Source organism: Gobius niger (assembly GCF_951799975.1).
Source record: "Gobius niger genome assembly, chromosome: 9".
Lineage (NCBI taxonomy): Eukaryota > Metazoa > Chordata > Actinopteri > Gobiiformes > Gobiidae > Gobius > Gobius niger.
The window spans coordinates 23,830,099-23,854,794 of NC_136860.1; the positions used below are offsets into that span (position 1 = coordinate 23,830,099).

The 24,696-nt window shown below is 40.4% G+C and overlaps 1 protein-coding gene across 1 annotated transcript; it reads left to right on the plus strand.

The window, feature by feature from the left end:
- The first annotated feature begins 711 nt into the window (after positions 1–711).
- ahr1b (aryl hydrocarbon receptor 1b) lies at positions 712–24,045 on the plus strand. Its single transcript, XM_079563128.1, has 11 exons — positions 712–850; positions 2,560–2,747; positions 12,653–12,753; positions 16,765–16,854; positions 17,647–17,776; positions 19,637–19,770; positions 19,975–20,177; positions 20,280–20,389; positions 21,125–21,266; positions 21,386–22,922; positions 23,661–24,045. Exons 1-11 carry the CDS (start codon positions 810–812, stop codon positions 23,808–23,810), a joined length of 2,826 nt encoding a protein of 941 aa, XP_079419254.1. The 5' UTR covers positions 712–809; the 3' UTR covers positions 23,811–24,045.
- The last annotated feature ends 651 nt before the right edge of the window (positions 24,046–24,696 follow it).

Sequence of the window (24,696 nt, forward strand, 5' to 3'; positions counted from 1 at the left end):
CCCCTGACCCACATTCAGCATTGGCCACTGCAGGCTCAACATAAACCTCCATCTCTCTTCTGCGCGCTGATTGGATGGCCAGGGCAGTTCGGGGGCGCGCGGATGTGGACGCGCTCGGCCTGTGTTTCCAGGAGATTCTCGAACGTGATCGCGCCACCATTCCCTCCTCCTTTTTTGCCTTTTGCTCTGATGCGCATTGGTAATAATAAGGAGCTTGTGTGGCGCGCCCCCGGTGGAAATCTGTGTCGGGGCGTACCCGCCAGAGGAATGCGCGCACTCGTCCTGCCAGTTTAGTTTAGGGCCGCTGCTAATTGGAGTGCCCCGCTGACCGTATTTATTACTTGTAAATAGCAAAACTTTATTGATTGTGCTTTTTTTTTTGTAGTTCAGTTTAAAGTGAACATGGCACCGACGCAGCGTCTTGTTTCTCTCTTGGTGAAGATGCAAGCGCAGGACCACTGCTCCATCTCACTCTTATAACCATCACAGGACCACCACCGCTTGCCTCAAAAGATTTTAAAGCCAACTTGAACGTCAACTTTGGAGAGCTCTGCAATATTGTTCAGTGAGGATTTTACACGCATTACAGATACGCGCGTCGATTTGACCCCATCGCCTCTTGCAGCGGGTTCATCTCGTGATTTGCCTCGGAACATTTTCTAATTAGCCTTCCTATTTCATTTTTATATTTATTTTTTCTCGCAAAGGTGGATGAGCGCTAAGATTTTTCTGTGGATTTTACATGTAGCAAAGCGAGGGCAGCAATCCATTTGAGGCCGAGGCTTTACAGCCTGGAAAGAAGAGCCGTCATGTATGCGGGACGCAAGAGGAGAAAACCGGTGCAAAGAGCGTAAGTTCTGAAAACAGAGGTGCTGTCTTTTGCTCGTCGATATATTAGCCTTCTAAGAATGGTGTCTTTGAAATACAGACGAAGCTAGACGCATTCAAAACCATAGCCTGCTTTTAAAGAAGGCAATATCCGCTAGGTTTGCTTATAGGCTTTTCTTATTTCTTGCCACATGAGTGAAAGCTTGTATCTTTAAACCTATCAGTGGGATATTTACATTTAAATGATACAATCAGCTCGTCAAATATCTCCTGCTCAGTTGTGTGCGGTCTAAAGCCGTGGATTAGTTGAGGCCTGCAGCAGCAGCCCCGCTTTAACCTTCAGCACAGCCCCTGTTCATGTGCACCGTAAATCCCCGTGTGACATTAACTGAGCAAAACGCAGCACTTTGAGCACGCAAACTTCGTCCACTCGTACGCGTTGTTACCTTTTCAGGCGAGGAAACCTTTTTAGGCTGCTCGGCTTTCGGTCACGCTGTGCACCTGCGCCATTTTCTGCCCATACGCCCTTCAGCGGATCAGTGTGGCATTTTTGCTGTCAAATTTGCTGTGGTCATGGGTCTGTCACCATGTTCATTGTTTTTATTCCTCTTGGTTTTTATAGCTTAGTAATTGCAGGCCTAAAAATGGTGTGACCCCCGCTCGTTCTCGGGATGTATAAATACTTTTTTCTTTTACCAGAATGAGACAATCGGCCTTATTCTTAAAAAACACTTCAAAATCTTCCCCTTTGTGATGTTTAGGTCCATAACTTAGACATTATGTGGTTTTAAAAAGTGGGAATGCATTGATTCCCAATTGTTTTTTTATTTTTTTGATCTTGGCCTTTTATTTAGAGCCAAAGTTGGTGTTTCTGATTTTAACCGGGCCAGAAATAAAACATGTACATCACATTTTCTTATAATCTCTCTTTACATATTATTAATGCTGTTTACCTGTTGTTAGTACACGGGACATTTAATTCCATATTTGATTTGTGAAACATTTTACCTTCACACAGAAAGATGCAGTAAAAGACAGGTCATGCAGAGAGAGCCCTGTCACTCAGATGTTTCCGCTCAGTTTATTTTGGAGACTCAAAGCAGAGGGTAGTAATGCAATTCACACAGCATGTAGATGTGTTATGTGAAGTGTATTGCTGGCCATGACCATTTAAAAAAAAAAAAAAGTTTATAAATACAACTATTTAACAAGATATTGTGTTAATTCAAGATCTGTATCTCGTGATCAATGGATGGCTTCGTGTTGTATATAATTTACATTCATTTTTAAAAAGCTAGATATCTTCAATTGATTATTTATCTCTAATGAGGAACTTTTCAGATTAAAATGTTATAGAGCAGGGGTGTCCACATTTTTTTTCATCAAGAGCCGCATATTGAAGCGTTAATAGTGTGAAGGGCCACAGATCCGTGGTCAGTGCAGTAAACATTTTAACTGGACGCAGTAGTAGAGGTTTCACATCTTTTTCAGGTTATAATCATGTAGAAGCGTGAAACTTGCCGTACTAACAACCATCTTTGGCAAAGTGTGCCAATTCAATAAGAAGCCTGAGGGCCACCAATAAAACAATCGTTTGAGACAAAATCTCTTTAAGAAAAACATACGTTTCATTTTAGATTTTAGAGTGGAGGGACACAGCCTACAGTTTAGAGTATATTTATGTTATGGATGTGATTAAATAACCTGTAAATGTGATGATCTATGTTTTAGGGTGAAGCAGCCCCCCAATGAGGGTGCCAAGTCAAACCCCTCCAAGCGGCACAGGGACCGGCTGAATGGAGAGCTGGAGAGACTGGCCTCTCTGCTGCCTTTTCCTGAGGAGGTCACTGCCAGTTTAGACAAACTGTCCATCCTGCGCCTCAGTGTCAGCTTCCTGCGTGCAAAGAACTTCTTCTCAGGTAAAAATACTTCCAATAATGATGATCTTTTAAAAAAAAAATGAGATACACATTTACACGTTATTGTCATCAGAATTCCTTTGGTTTATTGTTTTCCTTTTTCTTTCCATTTCTGTGGGTAAATGATTAGAAAAAGATAACAACCAGGGAAAAAATATAAATATAAATATATTTCTTTCTATAAAATATGAGTTGCCTTCAGGTGTGTCAACATTGGCACCGTCAGCCACCAGGATGAGATAGCTATATAAGGAGAAATGAAAGCCTTCAAAAAACAATCCGCCTCTCCAGTTCCTTCTTTCCACCATTTTGAACTTGTCACAACAGACAAGCAATTTGCTCTGACTTTGTGCTGGTTATGTTTGTTGGCATCTCCTGGAGACTGTGCTCTTGCATGGACCACCGCTTTGAGAGGAGCAGCGAGCCGAGCCTTATTCAAACGATTTCCTCCAGTGGTGAAGGCCATCAATATTTCATCAGCATCCACATATCTGTGTGTGTGTGTGTGTGTGTGTCTGTCTGTGACATCAGTCTTTTAGATGGAGCCCTATGGTGTCCATTAAAAGAGTACCTCCAACACTTGCATGCACTAGAAAGATGTGTACCGGTATATTCTTTTCCACTATGCAGAGTGAAGACTTTGTTATTTTAGGCTCCGATCTTTGAAAGAGAATGCTGCAGTGCGGCCGTTGGATGCTTTTGAAGCATCAATAATTTAGAGAAACCCTCACTTTAAAGAATTTATGAAACGGGGCTAGAGCAATGTTTGTTTAAGGCAGTAGCTTTTTCTAACGGCTCTTCGAGGTGAGACGGACAGGATCAGCTCGCTGATATGTTGGACGGACAAACAAACAAATAAATTGCAGTGATGAATAGCAGCTTTGTAAATTATTATGGACGTGGGCTCTGGCTGTTGTGCTCATGTCTTAACAGTAAATTATTAATAGTAAATTTTGTGCCAATAGGTCACAGTGTAGCTAGTGGCTAAGACCTTTTGTCTAAATGCATTAGCCTACTTCCTGGACAGTCTCTAAGTAATTAACAAGCTCAGGGCTCTAACATTAGGGAGCCGATCTGCAGGGAAAGCCCTGAGCCTCAGGCCCATAGCTGCAGGCCCATCTTTGGCCATAATATGTTTTTTGAGTAAATAGTCCAAATCCAGCTTGTCACAGTCAGCTGTTCGGGGCTGGTGGGTGGTCTGTTGTGATGGGGTAGATGTTGTGTGCACTGGGGAAACGCCTTAGTTTCAACACTACAGCATGACTGCTGCTCTGTTTGGATGTTCAGGGCAGCGAGGGGGCCCATCCTTATCAATAATTCACATTGTTTGTGCTTGTAGCTTTTAAAAGCTCATCCTTCACACTCAAATTATTAAAGTGAGTTCCTGTTTCTTCTAGAGTCTATCCAAATATTTCGAGGGTTGTGGACAAAGCTTGCTTAATCTGCCTGGCAGTATTATCCCGCCCAGCTGCCAAGTCTGTTGTTGTCAGGAGTTACAATTGTGTCAGCAGATCTGCGGAGAGGCGTGTCTCCAAAACTGATCACTCAGGACCCCCACTTTGTGTGTGAGGTGGCCCTCCAAACTGACAGGCTCCTTCACAGCTGCTGTCTGCTCACTCACACTAATGCTGCATGTGGGACCAGAGCAATGTCAAGTGCTATATAGATCCATTGGTCTCCTGCGGGCCTTTAGTAGTGGTTAAGTGTAGTGCTGAACTAATGGGAGATTTACCATGTAAAACCATTAAATGGTTAAGAGAGTACACTGGTTGGTGCCAGCAGGTGTCTATAGATTTGATTTCACACTTTCAAGAGACTTTTGGTCTCTTTGTCACACCTCATTTGATGTGAAAATGTATGTCAGTCATTTTGATACTTTTTTATGACTATACTGTGATCACACCCAAAAATGGCTGGGGTAACCGGGATAACATATTTCTGTTCTGGTGAGGAAGAGTATTGGCTGCTGATTGTTCATGACATACTAAAAGACTTTGATTTAATCTACAGAGTGCCTTGAATCTATGCCGAGTGCTTCTATGCCCCACAGCAGTCTCTCACTTAAGTTATTTGTATATGTTCTGATCCCTGTAGAGCAATTGAATTTGTATCTATCCCATTGTTAAATCTTCAAACAAAGAAACTACAAAACCTCACATTATCCCCCTCCTTGACCAGTGGCACCAATCTCCTAGCGCCTGTGCATTAATGGTGTGACCACAGTAAAGTTAAGCCTTCAGAGTTGACCCCATGTCACATGACTGGAGTTGCATAATGACAGTGAGCATGTCAGATGGTCAAGTCTTATAGAGACTTCTGTTCTGTTATCAGTATATATATTTAATCCAGTGATTACATGTAGCAATGTCAAAGCTGCTGAAACCAACAACATAGTTAATAATAGGAGCTTGGACGATCTGCTTTTGTTGCGACACAATATGTATTCAGACAATACAGAAGTTCCGAATCTATATCCTAATGCACTGAAATGATGATTTGTCATTGTACCAAAGTGCAATACTCTTCTCTGAAGGAATTGAATAAGAAAGTAAAAGTTGAGTTCCTGAAAGCTAAAAAATAAATATAACAGTCTGATATTGATTAAAATATTCTGCAAAGTTCAAATGGCAGAGGCATTTTTAAAGTCTTGGCTCTTTTGTTCAAACCAATCAGCCCAAAAACTAGCAATAGCAATATTACTCTTATATCAAAAACATTTTTATTCAATTTTTTTCCATTACGGAGTTGGGTATCAAAGTATTGCGATACGATACCATACGCAACAATTGTCACGTATTGTAAAGCAACATTTTGTCTCAGCCCTAGTACTACATAGGAGGTCATTCATCAAAACAGGTGGTAACTAGCGAGTGCAAAGTGAAAAATAAAATAAAGTATTGTGTTCAACCTGATTTAACATTTGAGGTAAAGTGTAATACATTAATAGGGCCACAAATCTGATATGTAAATGAGAGAATGCGACATGGGTAAATAATGTACAAATGACTGTACTGCTTCTCCACTTTAGTACGTGCTACTCGTTTTGCACATGAGCAAACGCTTGGTAGTAAACGCTTTAAGGCTTTGAATGTTTTTTGTGCTGAAACAAAAAAACCTTTCTTGAATAGATTTTAGAGCGAATGTTTTATCTTTTACTCAAGTTGCTACAAATGCTCTATTCATTGATTTGATTGAAGCTATGCTATTATACAGTATTCTTTGATTGTGTGAGACATTGATGTCAGTAGTAATGCACTGCTGCTGGTAGACTTAAATCAAATGTCACGGCTGTCATCAATATTGAACCTTAAACCCATCATTTAAATTGTGCTTTATGTAATCCACTGTGTTTCAGACATGCTGACTGCCAGTTATGAAAAGAGCGTTTTGCGTGACGTGACATAAACAGCTGGAAAGGTCTCTGGTAGATGTAGTGGCTCTGCTCTCTGATTGGTTACATAAGAGCGGTTGTAAACACGTCAGGATACTCACTAAAGTTCTGAACTAGCTCGGCCCCTCCCCCGGCTTCCTGTAGCTCAACTCGCAGCCCTGGAACTATCTGGGCTACATAATCATCCCCGGGTCATCCCTCCGTGGTTGACCCCGCCCTCCTGTCACAGCACAGCGCCATCCTCTGCTCACTGCCTCTCCATCAGGACTTAGCCCCCTCCCCCCACTCCACCAATCACCATTCGGCACAGGCCGGAATGCAGGCCACCATAGGGATAACCTGGTGTGATCAGGAGTGACCTCTTCCCACCCCGCCCCAAATCCCCTCGCCTCCTCCTGACTGTGGAGGACCTCTTGTGTGTGGACCATGTGATGGAGGAACCTCCCGAGACACGAAGGCAGCCCGGTGTGCGTGCCGAGGCCCTGCATTAGTTGTCTTGCTCAGGCTGTATGAGCGACTGTGTGCTGTGCGTGCATTCATGTGTACGTTAGTAGATGTGGGGGTGGTATGTGTGCATCGCGTGTTCATTTACTGCAGCGGTCCAGGGTGAAGGAGTTGAAATGTTCTATATTTACTCGCTGCCATTCACACAAAGCTCGAATAATTAACACACAAACACATTCACACAGTGTACGCATGCCCGCACTGCTCACTGTGGCGGTGTTTGTCCGTGCCAATTCACAGCAGCATTCTTTCACTGCCTTTTCAGATCAATGGCACAGTTAAAGTATTTAGAAAACATGAGATATAATTAGGATTTGAGTGGACTGTCTATCCATATTGGCTACACTTGGAAAAGCAAGTATCATTGATGTCATTACAATTAAGACATGGATTTTTAACAAGGATAGTCCAGACTCAGATCATATTCTGGATGTCGCTCTCTGCTCTTTATTATACTGCATGTAAAATGTGTATTTAGTGCCTACTGTACCACACCTAACATAAACCATAATTGTATTTGTGGCTGATCTGATATTCTTGTCTAGTCTTTACCCTAAGGCTGACTATACAGGATATTGAAGTGTCGCAGAATGGGGTATGGAGTATTTAGTATTCAGCAGAGTACCCTGGGCTTGAGAAACTATATGACATGGCCTCAAATGTGTCTCTCTGCGAGATGATGTCACCACATTTTAAACTGATTGAGTCTGGGACAGGAGCCAAACTGACCGCTTGGTTGGAGCCATGCTCTGAGAGTCCTCCCAAAGAGAAGCAGCTCATCATATGGTAAAGTCAACAATGAACTGGATCCTGAAGCTGCACAATCACAATCAAATAACAACTGCAATTTGAATGTCTGAAACTAGAAAATTCATAGTGATTTAGGGAGTACAATGTCCTGTGCAACTAAATATGCTCTCATATGTTAATGCTCCTGAACATATTTAAAAAGTGAACAGTGCTTATACATATATATGGTTGTTCTATTTGACACTATCACTGCAGTGTCATATGTGGGTCTTGTATTGTGTTGTATTGTTGGCCTTAGAATTCAGATGAAGTATGTTTCTTGTCTGATTTCCAGGTCATTGTTAGTTTGTCAGAACTGATTGGTCAGACTGGGGCAGATACGTAACATCGACAGAGGGGCCCCATAAGAGGCTGAGCCCACTCTTGCCACCAGCCTCACTATATGAGGCATTTCTGGTCTGTTTAATCTGATAATTACATTAGAAAAAGGCTTCTCATTTTCTCTATTTCATATATTTCCTTGCCTTTATAATATAAAATAAAATGATATTATATTATACAGTTTATGGAATATTTTAAGTAGGGCTGCAATAATGGTGATGCACTTTCTCAAAATCACGGAAGTCTGCCATGAGACGTGCACATTGAAGCTAACAAATCCTAAAACAGACACACACAGTAACTTTAGAGCCACACTGCATAACATTTACAATACAAGCATTTATTTTACACAGATATTTACCTGAAAAATGCTTAAAATGAATATCCAAATTAATTCTTTGAAGTCTTTTTTGATACAATATTGTTCAAGATTGCTATTTTTTGTCATATCTTCAGCCCTTTTTAATTGGTTTTCATTATCATCAGTCTTTACTTATATATTATATTGTATTTCTAGAGCTATTCTTAATGCTCTAAGCTTCACTGACGTTTGTACTGTGTTACTTGTGTAAACACTGAGTGTATTTGGGCTAGCTGGGCTGCTCTATTCACGGCTGTGGCTGCCTCCGGGTGATCTCAGAGACTCTATTATGGCACATATATGCGGCTGTGGGAATGTAAATGTTTCATTATGTACACTCGTGCGCACTGAAGCCTGAAAACAAGACGTACTCTTTGTCCTCCTCCGGCCATTCAGGAGTCTCTGTGTTGGCCCACTTTACGACATGGATGATGCCTCAGACGCCACATACTGTACCTCAGGTGTGGAAACTCTCAAAGCACCAACACATATCCCATTCTGGGGCATTTGAAATATTTAAAATGTGTGCATTGACTGTCCATTATATATATACTGTTAGGGCTGTCACGATAATTACTATATCGACTTATCGTTCAGTAAATAACAGGTAAAGAGGAAGATGGGCTCGATGTTTGTCTGTATATTTTTTAGCATTTCCCCTATTTTTTCAAGCAATTTGAGTTATATTATAGTTCATGTTTATTGCAGCTTGTGTGGTAGTTTAGGATATGATGATGCACTTTTAGAACAAAGGCTTACTGACACTTTTTTGACAGTATCGTCAATAATATCGTTTATCGCGATACTTTCCTGCCTCATTATATCGAACTTCAAAATTGTTTTTGTGACAGCCAGTGCTTAATTTGTAAATTAGTAGCTTCAGGAACACTTTTGGTCTGATGTGATGGATTCGGGGAACAGGCCAAAACAATTGCCGGAACACTCTCATTATATCAGATCAAATCTTTGCCGGATCCTTTACTCTGAAAAACTGAAAAAAAAAAAAACAGGGGATCAAATTAAACACTGGTGACAGGCCTATCTATATACTGTAAAAGAAAACATGGTAAACGGTGGTATTTTTGAGCATGATACTGAGTGGCATATGAAATATAAAGTCGAAACAATGCAAAGCTCATGTTGTACTGATAGTATAAGAGGAGGTGAGAAAAGCGTTTAAGTTCAAATAAAATAATTTGTTGTGACAGATTTGTGACAGTGTGCATTTAATCATGTCCGGGAGCATTAGTATTTGACAATAGACTGATACAACAAGAATCACATCTCAACTACAGTTTTAGTGTGTTTTATAAATAATTGATAGTAATTAACAATAAGATATTTATACATAATATCAGTAGTAGGTCACCTTACCTTTACCTTGCCCGACTCTTAAATTCTCAATTTTTTTGAATCTGCGTTTAATCTTGCAACCTCAGTTCATAACCTTTTAAGCCCTTTGTTTATTATAAATCACTCCCCAAGTTTGCTGCTCTGATCTAATCTAGAAACACATAAATTATAATTTTGTAAATTGTGGATAAATTATTAAATACTTTCTTTTTTTTTTAAACAGTAGATAAAATTTGTCATCTGAACGATTAATAATAATATAGATTTACTGATAACATGTTTTCCATATTGTCAGCCAATGTTAGATACAAAACAACTATTGCAAACTATCTCTGCTATTTCTTCTATTCACTAAATTGTGTCATGTATTGTCTTTGCTTAAATCGGAGCCATGACTCCGAATGGGAACAGGGTCACAGGTGCCCGTCCCAATCCGTGTCTCGTGTGAAGATCCAAGTCCATATGCTGAAAGCGGTGTCTGTGCTTATACTCTGCTAACACGGCTAACCCCACCATTCAGAGGAGGAGGGCTTGTTAACCCCCATAGCAGACAACAAAACATCTGACCCAGAATTCAGTCACCCAATCATGTCATATATCACCCCTGGGTTCAGAGGGCATCGCGGGTCGCTGCCCGGTGCCTCTGCAGAGGTCAGAGAGTAATGTGCCGGACCATTGCTCTCTTTCTCAGGACTTCACCCAACTTCATTGCCTCTCATTGTGAAACTATATTAGATTATGGTGTCTACTGAAGGGATTTGTGGCTCTATATGGGAACTTGAATCGGTTCAAATAAGAGTGTGAATGTCTGCCTCATTATCTTATAGACTAATCTGAGAATTACTCACTGAGTTTTAGTTAAAATTACTCTTATCCTTTCATCATCAGCTTGGTAGCCACTTTTCCCCTTTGAATTACATTTGTGTGGATAAAATTATCTAAAATGTCCTAATTGGAATTGTCAAACTTTCGTATTGCGGCCTCTGCTGTTTTATATGTTTTTGTGTAAAATTCTGTCAAAACCAAAGAAAAAAGGTTTGTCTCTTTTCACATTGTTCATGTTAAAGTCCTTGCATAGTCACATGGTGTCAGCTGGAAATTATTGCAAATACAATCATTATGATTATGATTATGATTATGATTATGATTATGATTATGATTATTATTATTATTATTATTATTATTATGCTCTGATGCAGTGCTTTAGTTTTGGTGACTGAATATTCCTGATCCATTAAAGGAACAGGCCTCAATTTTTCCACACTGAGATATGTTCTTACCTGAGCTTAGACAGGTTAATGCGTACCTATCTGGTCTTTGTGTGTGCCTTCAGTCACGCAAAAAGACCAAAGATGTTGTTAGCATTTAGCTTCTCCCAGCATATTCCTATATGGAGCCAAACGGGGGTGAAGTTAGAAGCGACCCAGCTTTTCCATGTTTCCCCTATTTAAATACTGTTACCGTGAGTAGTCCCACGACCCAAGTTACACAAACATGTCGATTCTCTAAGCGGATAAAAATGGGTACTATATTGTAAGGCGTAATAACACCTTGGGAGCACTTCGACGTCCGTGCAGTAATATCTTCAGAATTCTTAAGGAGTGAAGATATTAGGGTAACACGTAACCGTATTTAAATAGGGAAAACCTGGAAGAGCTCGGTCGCTTCTAACTTCACCACCGTTTGGCCCGATAGAGGAAAGGAGTAGAGGCTAAATGCTAACAACATCTTTGGTCTTTTTGCATGACTGAGCACACGCACAAAGACCAGACAGGTGCGCATCAACTCGTCTAAGCTCAAGTAAGAACATATCTCAGTGTGGAAAAATTGTGGCCTGTTGCTTTAACAAACTATCTGCTTAGCTTATTTATTGTGCTGGCCTGTCTGATTCTGTTTCTTATTCAAATCTTTAACTTAACCATTTTCTGTGAGCGCGTGCTTGTGAAGCTTGGCTGTCTCAACCCTGGAATTGTACATTGTTATAGAGATTTAAATGGTCGACTGGACTGAGTGGGTTGGGTTGAGTTGTTTTGGGCTCGGCTGAAACAGAGCTTACAGGTCCCATTTGATCGACCTCACACTCTCAGTTTAACCCCAACCCTTACAGAACTATTCTTATGAGTAAAACGATGAACAAAAAGCAGGTGTTGTTATAGCAGTCATGACCACTTCTTGAACACTCCTTACAGTCTTACTGCAAGAGCAAGAAAAGTAATCTCCACTATTTGTATCGAAACATCTCTGAAGCTGCGTAAAATCAGACAGAAGTGGTTTCCCTTCAGACCACAGAGGTGTTATTCACGGTGGTTAAGCCTTTCAGGTTTAAAACTGTCTATGAATATTTGTGAAGTAACCTTGAACTGAACAAAGGCAATTGAGATACACAGCGGGAGCAAAGCCCAGTCACTGTCTGAGGTTAAAACAGCTTAACCTGCACAGGATTACCAAAACAATAGAACTTTTTATGCAGCTCTCTGGGTTTTCACTCATGTTATTTTTCCTTTCGTGATTAGGCAATAACTTGTTTCTATTATTTTGTCATTTTAATTATTGTTTTTTTTAAAAGAAAGATCGAATTTGCGCCAAATGATTGAATGAGTAAGAATAAGTAAGAGTAAGAATAGGAGTAAGAATAGTTTGTGTCATCATTTGTCTGGTTTAATTGATAAGATATGTCTATATATATACAATAGTAATTTAGTAAATACATAAATATGATAACATTATTATTTTTTTAAGAGATAAAATAGACACATAAAAATAAAAGTTAAATGAATTAACTGGCATGTTTTTCAAGAGAGTTAGGAAAAATATGATCTTGTCACGATGATTTGTGTCAATGTGAGAAACAATGCTGGAGGGATATTGTTGCATTTAGATAATGTAGCTTAGTGTGATTGGCGCTGCATAATACATGCATTGGTATAGATAGAGTGAGTAAAATACAATACTTTTTTTTTCTTGGGAAACAGCACTTTAAAGCTGCACATAATGAATCATTAATGTGCTGCGATGTGGCCTTAGCCGACTAAATGTAAGGAAATCTGACAGTCACAGCAGTGCTTTGCAAACATTATCACAGGACTGAAACTCGTGCCCATCCACCCCCCTCCCATCCCTCCACCCGCCGCTCCACTAACCCCCTCTGTGTGTGTGTCCTTACAGCGGCTTTGAGCAACCACAACAGCCTGGCTCCGAAAGATGATGACGACAAACCAGCGGGGGCACAAGAGAGCAGGATCCCTGAGGGGGAACTACTGCTGCAGGTTAGTCTGAAAACTAGACAGTCAAAAACAAACATCACAGTGCACCTAAAATATGACACAGTTTGTTCGTTTTTGTGTTACTGCTAGGGCGGGGCGATATGGACTAAAATCTTTATCACGATATAAATCACAATAACGATGTATTTAATGTCATAATTGACAATGGACAAATTACTTCAAAATCCCAGCCTTACGCCTATTGGAAAGGTTTATTCAGTAAAATATTTATTCAAAAAAATGTTTGCGCCATACTCATTTCATCACAAATATGATCTACTCAAGCAGTTTACGTCCTTCATTTCATTTTACTCTTGAAGCACCTGTCCCCGTGTTCTACAGTCAGTGTTTATGCTGCTTTGATGGAGCTGAGCTGATAATTATATCGTGTCCACAACGATGTAAAAAAATTATTTCACCATATCGCGATACAATATGGCCCACCCCTAGTTATTAATGGAAGGCACTGTTTGGTCAAAGTGCGTTTAGTGAGAATTTTTGTTGTAAAAAATTCTGAAAATGTTTCACTCTGTTTTAAATGCATCAAATTAAATAAAATGCAGCTGCATGGAGGAATCATTTTACTTGTTACAATCATATTTTTAATGCACCCAAGTGACTTGGCTTCAATTTAAAAGTAATTTCTACATAATACATTTTTTGGATGCCCGCTGTTTAACCTCGCAGATAATCCACAACTATCTCAATGACCCTCGGACATCAAGTTGATGTCTGGCTTCGACATGCTCTGTTTATGCAGAAAGATTCAACGCTCAATATGTTTGGGAGGGCAGTGGTTGTGTAATTTTCTGATTGAGTTGTGTTTGGACTGGACTCATGTTGTGTCTGTTCTTGACAAGTGTCCAGAATCTATTTGGGCCAATGACAGGATCAGGACAGCTTACCACTTGATACGTCGGCCATTGCGACTCTCGCTTCATGTAACATTAGTGTCTTAAACAGACTGGATAAAGGCAGGCTGTAAGTGAGCTAAAATGCCATCTGGTTATTTTCTCTTTTTAGCCAAGACAAAAACTATTAAAGGATTTAAAATGTGCTCGATGTGTTTTGCTTTCAACAGCCAAGCAGTTTTAATAGTTCGCCTGTTTGTTTGTAATTGTTATTTTTAAATTTTAATCAAATTAATAATGGCTTATAATTGTGAAGCGTTTTACAAATGGACAAGTTTCTCAAATTTGACCATGAATTAACTGCTAAAACAGAAACAGTGTTCAAACTCTTCGAAATATTGTTTTAAAAGTCTATCCACTTTTTTTATGGTGAGGATTCAAGCAAATCAGCACAAGCTGTACTTAAAAAATTCTAATGCCAAGGTGCAGACAAAATTTGACAATTGAAAAGGGGATCTGTTTTTGTTATGCCACAAGCGTTACACTCATATGCCCCAGTGACACAAATAAATATTGCATTATTGCTTTTCATCAGTCAACTGTATATGTGCATCATCTTTTCTCAGGTCAGAGAATCTCGTCTATGCCTTAAAGATACAGTACATTAACCATTAGAGGACGATCCCAGACAAAATCCCCAATGCCCGACCTCTGCTCAAGTGGACTGTGTCGAGAACAGCCACTGCGACTGCCACTTCTTTTTGGGATCTGCCGGAGTCATTGATTTTCCAGTCCAGTTCCTCCCAATGTGAATCACTGCGGCATTCCAGGAGAGAGGAAACAGCCAACCCCCCCTGCCCACACCTCCCCCCGAACCCGATCGTACCATTATTATGATAAGCCTATATTCCCCCCATGCGCAGTAATGAGAAATGAAGGCTCATTTGGGGGGACTCTGCAAAAGACAACCGTAGGAAGTATAGATTGATTTAGTTACTTCTGGGTAAATATAGAGAGCAAAGTACATCATTCACTCATTCACTTTAATGTCATGTTTTAGTACTTTTACGAGTACAGTACTAAGATTTTGTGTCTTGTAGTAGTACCTACATCAGCGGCGTCCAACCTGTAGTTCCTCAGCTTTCCAGTAACTCCCCAAAGGCTTTCTGCTTCTGCTTGATGAGTGAAATTTGATTACGGTCCTGATTACAACCTACATGTATCCAGGCAGATTTATAGATCCAATTTGTATGAATGAGAGTGTGAATGAGTGAGTGGTTCCTCCACGTAAAGCTCTTTTGGTAAAAGTGCTTTATAAGTTGAGACCATTTACCATCTATGTTCTCTTCTTGCACAAATTGATTGAATTATGAACATGTCAAACACAATCTGCAAGGTTAAAGGAACTATACGGAGTTTAAAGTATTTTGCTCCCGCTACATGTTCCAGTAATGTCCTAATGTGTAGAATGAGCTCAGACCTGTTCACCACAACTGCCTCTAAAATTTTGCACTGTCACTCAAAAAGTTGTTTATTCGGGTCCGAAGTGCCGTCATGCATGAGCTAAGGTGGCTACTTTGGCTACTAACCATAATGATAAGAAAAATAATGCATTAGTGTTATATTTTCTAGACGTTCAAAGCCGCTTTATAATTTTGATTTTTTATTAACCATCTAGTTCAGAGGTCATTAAACAGCGGACCTCGGTCCGGATCCGGACCCATGCACCAGCCCCTCCGGACCCGAACCTTGGATCGGAACTTTGGACCCAACCATGAATCCCCTCAGACAGGCGGTTGCATGTGCTCTCTGCCCCTCCCTCTTCCTCTCTGACTGCAGAGCGGTAAACTACAGCCCAGCTGAACAGAAAGAGAAAGTCCTACCTCTGAGCTCCTTGACTGACTCCTTTTTAGAAATGGCTGTGGAATGACTGAAAAAAAAAAGGACACCCTAATTAAATATGCACATGCAATCGTAATGCGCAAATAGTTTCCCGATCGGCAGAGAGCACTTCTGAACCAGGACTAGACCAGGTCCGAACCTAGACTAAACCAAGACTAAGCCAGGGCTCAGTGTGTTGAACTGAGCAAAGAGGAGAAACACATCACTGTCATATATTATGTGCACATATAATTGAGGCTACATGCATTCTGCTATTTAGGAGCCAAAATGTATTTTTAGAGCAAAAAACAATAACAGCATTCAATTATTTGCTTATATTCAAATCAAAGTCAAAGATTTAATAGAGGCTTAAAAATCCCCATATAATCGTAATCAACCCCATATGTTCCGGACCTTTGCTTGACAATTTTTTTCGATTCAATTCGGACCTTGGTGATATTTCATTTGCGACCCCTGATCTAGGGTGTACTCTCCATTACATGAGCCTTAAGCAATAAGTACCTCTGTGGATTTTTTCTGCTGTAAAAGTACTTTGCAGGGAAATTTTGGTTGCCACAGCTAATCATTCGCCCCATAGTCAAGTGAATGTATGCATGGCGAACAACTTATGCCAGATGCACTTCCTGATAGAGTATATCTATCAGTGGGATTGCTATTGTATAGAATTTAATTTGAAAGAAATGCAACGATTTATGCATCACCTAACATCGTGTCATGGCCTGTTCATAGTATTTTGCCAATGTTTATACAGGCACTTGGCATTTTGCTGTTGTGTTTACTCTACAGTGCAGCAGATAATTGTGGTGAATCACTGGTGTGTTATCAAAGCGACAAATATGGCGTCCCAGCGTTAGTCATCTCTGTAGCCGTGGGTGGGTGTAGGGGGAATGTGTGCAGGCTGTTGTGGATGATGTGAATATGTTTGTTTAGGAAATCATCCAGACAGCAAAAACAAAGGTCATGTGTACACGGAGGTGGAAATGTTGGACCAGCTGTTCCCCTCTGAGCACAAGCGCTTCCTCTCACAGGCCTCATACCTTTGCACTGTTGCGATCAAGTATGGGTCAGAAATGACAGTATCATGGGAGAGGGTGTACGCCATTACCCATTCTGGCAGAGAGTTATTTCTTTAATTGAGCACTTACTCTAACTGTTCTACTGTACCATGAAGTGCCAATGTGAACCAATGTGTATTTATGATATGGTATTGTTTTTTGTTTCTTTACCAGATAGCTTTATTACTATGCTTTCTGGTTGGCAGGCTCTTAATGGTTTTGTGCTGGTCATCACCTCCAGTGGAACCATCTTCTACTCCTCTCACACCATCCAGGACTATTTGGGTTTTCACCAGGTAACATTATCTGTCTATGTTTAGAACAGGACACCATTGTATTATCACTATGGTAAAACAAAGTAAACCATATCAACACTAAACATTTAGGGTGAAGATCTGACTTACTGTGTCAGAGTGTGAGGATAACAGATGAAAGTTGTTTGTTGTAAAAGTGGGCCATGATGGACAGGCTGCGTGCCTCTTTTTCGAGCAGAGAGTGAGTCTGGGTTGATCCAGAGGTCTGCTCTCTGCATGATGCAAAGTCAGAGGCTCAGACAACAGCAGTGCAGATAAACCTATTTATAGTTTGGCCTTTGGTGAAGAACCACATTGCAGCACAGGAATAAATATAAGATACTGTTTTGTTATTACTTTTTAAATTACAATATTGTAGAGAGGTTTAAAGATAAACCACATTACCCTTTCACTCGTCTCCATGGACATGTTAATTAAATATGAGATTTAAATAGGTTAGAGCCTGATCCAAATCCATTCTTTGATTAGCCCCGGCAAAAATAGCATTTTCTGTGTCAAACTGATCATTAGGAGCATGTGTGCTTTGTGTGTGCATGTGTGTGCTTTTAATTTCAATTATATCCTCGCGGAATTGCTGCGGTCATGGCAACAAATCTGTTATCCTCCTATTCATATAGGCTTTATAAGTCTAATCAAGTCAGAATGCATCATTCCTAACATATACTTTTTAATATGAACAAATTATAGTCATATTAGTGATAGTCAGTAAGTCATATTAGTGTGTTGCCTGTTGTTGTATGCCTTGTTGTTTTACATGTTCATGCTCTTGTCCAGACTGATGTGATGCACCAGAGCGTGTATGAGCTGGTCCACACAGAAGATCAGCAGGAACTCAGAAGGAACCTCCACTGGGCTTTGAACCCATCTCCAGCCTCCTCCTCCTCCAGCCAGGACTCCCCTAATGGTCAGCACAACCCCCATATTTACAGGAATATGAAATACTGTAAAATTTGTCATCTGTATATACATTTTACGTTGGAGATGTGATAAAAATGCATTAAAAGAAAAAAAAAATATATATATATATATATATATATATATATGTATATATATATACGTATATATATATATATATATATATATATATATATATATATATATATATATATATATATATATACCACAGCTGTCGTGGGGTAGACTGACAGCAGCTCACTCACTATAGTCGCGAGGCTTCCTGGTGTTCCCAAACAGTCTCCCATCCAAGTACCCGACCATCGGGATCGGGCAGATTTGTTATATATAACCATTTTCAGCAGTGCTTGCACAAGACTGTATTTCTGATTGATTTAAAGGGGCTAGATGCAAGTTAGCCATTTTATACTCACTACTGCCACCTCAGGTCATACGTGTAACTGCACCGTCTATATTAAGCTCGTGCATGAAGGCACTTCGGACCGAAGTGACACCTTTTTGAGTGACAGTGCAGGATTTTAGAGGCAGTTGTGGTGAACAGGTCTGGGCTCATTCTACACCTTGGGACATTATTGGTACATTTAGGGGGAGGAAATTTGATAATTTTACCATTTTTGAAACTCCGTATAGTCCCTTTAATGTTATCCTCCATCCTAATGTAAAGCAGTGCTTTTCTTTACAAAAAATAAGGACATTTTAAGTGACCCAAAACTTTTGAGCAGTCGTGTATATATATATTTTTTTATTTGGATGCTAATTACTTATTTAATTTCAATTAATTTTTGATCAAGCCACAGTGTATTTTTCTGCGTCTTCTGCTTTCCACATGGACTTGTGCATGCATATAAACATGAATATGATTCCACTAACTGGCCCCACTGTCAGTAAAGTGTAAATCTATGCTCAGGTTAGGTCATGTGACCCTTAATCTTCAGTGTGGCTTATAAGGTGAAGTAGTCCTTGATCTGTATTTGAGTTTTAAGATGCTTATGCCTTCCATGTGCTTTGCTTCTCAGTTGCTCTGTCATAACTGTCCCATACCTCCAATAAGAATGACAGTGCTCTCTCAAACTGTAGCTTTTGGAGGGGGTGAGCTGAAGGCTGGAAGCTTACATAACTGCATTTTGTTCAAAGTGGAGCAGCTGATGCTATGAGACAAATCATGCCAGGTTCAAGAGTACATCCAGAGTTCAAGTCAGTTTTGTTTATGCAAAATTACAAACTTATTTGGCTCAAGGGGTTTTGAGATCAGCGCAAAACAGTTTGGACAACTACTAGGCTGACGACATGGGTTTGCCAGTTCGCTAGATATTTGAGGAAATGCTTTGGCATTGGCAATCCAAAAGTTAAGTTGTCATGTTAATGTAGTTGGGTTCTTTTTTTTTTTTTTTGCTTAAATGTTCTGACAAAATGGCAATGAATTTAAATGTGTACGGAGGAGGACGTGAATGAATGAATATTGAAATACCAAAAGGATAATAACACACAAATGATTGATAGTAGACTAAGCTCCAGTCAATATTACTTTTTTCAGTCTTTTGACAGATAAGCCTGTTGTAAATTGGTTAAGTAGCACCATAATAAAAGAAAAGAAGGCATTTTAGCCTCTGCACCAAAAGGTTGCAGGACAGGACAATACAACAACTTGGGCTACTTGCAAAATAATTGCTGATTATCTTGGATTCTATTTTAGATGCATAAATGTAAATATAGACTCAGTAAAATGTTGTATACGTAATACAATACAATAAAACAGATTAACAATAATTCAGTCTGTAAAACTAACACGCGTTTTGAGCAATAAAGTCATTAGCGGTAATAATAATAATGATTTTGTTGTTGTTGACAGATATGGACTCTGAAAGCAGCTCGTCGTTGGTCACTTACAACCCCGAACAGCTTCCTCCTGAGAACTCATCCTTCTTAGAGAGGAGCTTTGTGTGTCGCTTCCGGTGCCTCCTCGACAACTCGTCAGGGTTTCTGGTAAGTTATTGAATACCAATCAACGGTATTATCATAATTTGTCTGATAAAGAACCCAACATTGATTGCTACGGCAGACTGGAGTTAGCACAATTTTGTAAGAAAGTAAGAGATACAAAGTAACATACAAACGTGAAATAAACTAAATAATCATATGCAAATCATACTTGATCCCGTCTGCTATTTTCACTTTTCTTGTTCCCAGGCTCTTAACCTGCAGGGTCGACTGAAGTTTCTTCATGGACAAAGCCATAGAGAGGAAAATGGTGGAAAGCCCCCTCTGCAGCTCGCTATGTTTGCGATCGCAACTCCGCTGCAGCCTCCCTCTATTCTGGAAATCAGGACCAAGAACATGATCTTCAGGACCAAACACAAACTCGACTTCACCCCCATGGCCTGTGATGCAAAGTCAGTGTTCACTTGTAGAGAACTAGTGTTTTCTATGTTTGTTTTTTTTAAGATTCTTTCCATGCATTTGAAGACTGTTGCTGATCATATTGCTGTGTTTAGGGGAAAGATTGTCCTGGGCTACACAGAGGCCGAACTCAGGGTGCGAGGATCTGGATACCAGTTCATTCATGCTGCTGATATGCTGTACTGCGCAGAGAACCATATCCGAAGTGAGTATTTAAGTTTTAAAAGAGAGGACACTGTTTTAATGCAAGATATGACACATGTTTTTTCTCATATCAGCACAAAAGTTATCTCTGGTGTTTCCATTCCCTACTTACAAATCCAAATATGTTGCAATGATCAGGATGCTTACCCAAAAGAGCTTTGCTATTTAAAAACAGACACAATGTGAAAGATTGTAAAAGTTTGGGAAGCCCAACGGTCAGAGAGTTCAGACAGCTTTCCCAAGTAATCCTTTTGGATTACGGAGCAGATTGAGCAAAGCTGCAGAGCTTCCAGAGGAAAAGATTGGGCCTGCAAATCCAGCGCATGGGCGAAGAATCAGAGATGATCCATAAATGATCACCAAGAAACATACTCACCACACTCCGTAATCCTCACGGCTACTGTTGACAAGATATCACTATGTATAATACCTATATGCATTAAAATATGCCATCAAATAGTGTTACATAGCATAGTTGCTTGGTAAATTGATTTGTTCCAAAAAGGTGAAAATAGAGATAGAAGATAGACATAGGGTGCCAGATCTTTCACCTGCCGCACATGGTCCCTGGTCTCAAACTGAAGCTCTGAGTGAGTGCGTGCTACCCACAGGCATGAGATGTTGGCGCCACATATTAAAATAATTACATTTAGGCTAGGTTTTTTTGTGAAAATGATGGGTCATAACCAAAAAAAAAAATGGGGTTCCTGTATTCAATGATGTGCTCTGTTTGTAGTGATAAAAACTGGAGAGAGTGGCCTGACTGTGTTCAGACTCCTGACCAAGGAAAATCGCTGGAAGTGGGTCCAAGCCAATGCAAGACTAGTCTACAAGAACGGCAAGCCAGATTATATCATCGCCACTCAAAGGCCTCTGCTGTAAGAAATCATTTCTCTTTCTGTAATCACATTGGAGCACGACAGATCCATGTCTATTCTGAGTGTTATGTGAATTAAATAGCTCATAATGTACTGTTTGTTTTATTCATCTCTTACAGGGATGAAGAAGGTGGTGAACACTTGCGGAAGCGTTCTATGCACCTCCCTTTCACCTATGCAACAGGCGAAGCTCTTCTGTACCAGTCGAACCACCCGCTTGGCTTTATGGATGGACCCCACGAGAAAAATGGCAGCAAGTCCAAGAAGAGCCGAACCGAGAGACTGGTCAAGGAAGGTCTGGACCCTGGTTCCCTTTTAGGAGCCCTCATGTGCCAGGATGAGTCTGTTTACGTGTGCCAGCCTGCGGTTGAGCCCAAATTATCCTTCCATAGTAGCTTCTTTGGAGAACAGTTGGGTTTTTCCGAGTCTAAACTGCACAGGAGTTGGGGTGAACCCAGTAACACAGTGGTGCCAAGTGTCTCTGAACCTAACTCAAGTCTTGACCCATTGCTCGCTACTCTGGACTCCCTGGTGCTGGAGGGACAAGGCGTAGTTGATCCTGAAGATGGAACTTGTTCAAACGGGGAACTTTTCGGGGCTCTTGAAGGCTTGGGTCTTAGCGCGGAGGACTTGGAGTTGCTTTTGCTTGATGAACGCATGATCCGAGTTGAGATGGACCCGGAACATGTCCCTACGTTGGACGACTTGCTCACCAACGACGAAATCCTGTCGTATATTTACAACTCTATAGAGGGGAAGACTGATTCCACTGAGCTGCGAGGACAGGCGCCTCCTGCTAACCCCTCAACCACTGAAAGTAACTCGATCACTGGCAATAACTTGCAAATGAGCTACCACAGGTCTAATCTAGTTGGTCAGGCGCCTATCACCCAGCTTTCACAACAAATGCAGCAACATCTCACCATGCGGACAGGTAAAGCCGACAATGATTGGGAGCAACATAGCAACCATTTGGCCAACTCTGTGGTAAACGGGGAACTGCTTGAATCAAACCACACCATCCCCAATGGACAATGGTCGGCCCAGGATATTTTAGTCAATTCTGGTGTTCAAATGAATCCCTACAAAACCGTTTTCAAGGGAAACACTTCGCATATAAATGAAGAGATTCAGCTAATGGATACATATGTTCAGCAACCAGCCGGGAGGCAAAACCAGCTATCACAGCAGTGCCATGCTAAACAGAAAGCAAGTAACCTCAATGGACTGTACAGCGTCCCCAGTACAGCTGATGGTAAATCACTGTGGCAGGGCTATGGCTTCAGCGGGGGATTGGTGGCTAACAACACTTGCCTGGATAACAGCCAAAAACATTTAGCAAACAGCTCGCTTGACATAGACTTAAGCATGCCTGGAATTGACAATGGGGATTTCACGATAAATGGAGGAAATCTGTTTGGAAACCGGCAGCAGGTCCCGGAGTCTACGGTTTCATCTTTTCAAGGGATGAACCACAACCTGCCACAGGAGGCCCTTCCAGTGCCCTTAGCTCAGGTCCTCTCGAGCCTGTCTCAGTGCCCTCCCCCCAATGCCTCTCTGGAGCAGATCCTGGGCGTGGCCAAGCCCTGCAGGCAGCTGGAGCACTTTGGTCTGGTGACGGCAGCAGAGATCCAACATGAGGCCAACCACAGTAAGGTAAGGACATCTGCTGGTAGTAGTGTTTTTAACATTTTTTGATATTTACAAAGGTATTACTTTGTTAAATCTAACCTTGTTAAATCTATATATACAGGTATTTTTTTAATCACCCTTTTATTGCATGAAAATTATTTCTGCTATTTGCGCTTTACTGTTTATTAGGAGCTCCATTTACAAGTGAATCTCCTCTGGGAGATCGATCTCGTCATTTGTAGATAACATCCAAGTGTCTGCACTCCTATTAAGCGTTCATGAATTTGTAATGCTAATGTAATGCTGCTGAATGAATAGCTTTAACTTTAAAATTAAATATTAATCACGCCTTAAAGGGCATTTATAAATCAAGAAACTGTTTTTATACATTAGTAATTATCATTAATAATTATTTACCTCATAATACATCATAATAGATTTCTGTACCCATTTTCCCCCTAGTGGCTATTATTTGAGTCAAACCTTTTCCTCCAAAGCAGAGATTGGTGCCTTATATTTCTATGTCATAATTCAGGGTTTTCTTTTTGAAATTCAAGGGAGTTTTACACTAAAGCAGCTTTAGTTGGAAAAGTACCTGACAGATTGTGTATGTAAATCCAGGGCCGGGACACTGAAAACTAACCTTGGTTATGGCATATTGCTGAGAGTGGTCACATTGGTCCAAAGTTGTTTGTATTTTCATTCTTTTATATGTGCATATATTTGTTGTCATAAAATTGCTATGACTTTTACCCTGTGCAGATGGAAAATGGCTGTATCCTGGAGAGCACTTTCCCAGCAGGCTGTGCTCTGCCCAATGGAAACGCTTCAGTGCCCCCTGTTGTTCAGTTGCCTGCTCCAGACCCTCTGTCCGGTCTCCCTGAGCCTCCTACCACCGGCTTCTATCTCTGACCACTTACCCCTAATGCAGCGGGACACTGTTCGGGACCAGAGCCACAGCAGACTGGACCAGCCTTATCTACAACCACAGCAAACTGAACTCTCGTAGGCCTAGATGGATTTCTGTTTGACTTTCATCTCTCTTCAGGGCAGAGTCACAAGTATTGTCTTTAATTCATATTATTATATGAGTTATTTGTTTACAATGATGCAGTCATTGATTCGTTGCATTTATTTCAAGACAATTTTCCACTTGAACAGGTCCATAAATGTCTATTTAAAATGCATAGTGAAGCAAAGTTGAGCAGTTATTGTGTAGTATTTATATGTGTGTCATTTTTACTTCCATTATAGGGTTTAAATCAATATCTGATCCGATTGAATAACAATACAAATTAGAAAACATATTTGTGAATTTTTAATGAACATGAACATGAACTCTTGGCATTTAAAACCATTTTAGTACACAGAACTGTTCAATTTAACAGGACATTACAGTCTAGGTTGCAACACTCTGGACATCACCGTCTCTTTAACAAGAATGTAACCTCTTGGCATTTAGTGGTTTCTTTGTTGAAGGGTTTATTTTGTCAACAGTGAGATTACGTCATTTATGTCTGAGAAAGTATTATGGCTAGAAGTATCCTGCACTTTATTTCATGCACTGCTTAAAGCTCATCTGTAGTTTTAGGTCTTAAGTGGGGAAAAAAACAGCAGACTCTGAAGCAACAGATGCACCAGCACAACCACTTCTCCGTAACTGTGATAGTTAACATGTTGTCTCTTTCCACATGATTTTTAATTGTCGCTGTGTGTTTGCGTGTGTGTGTGTGTGTGGGTGTGGGTGTGGGTGTGGGTGTGTGTGTGTGTTACGCTAAGTCTTGATGATTTAAAGCTT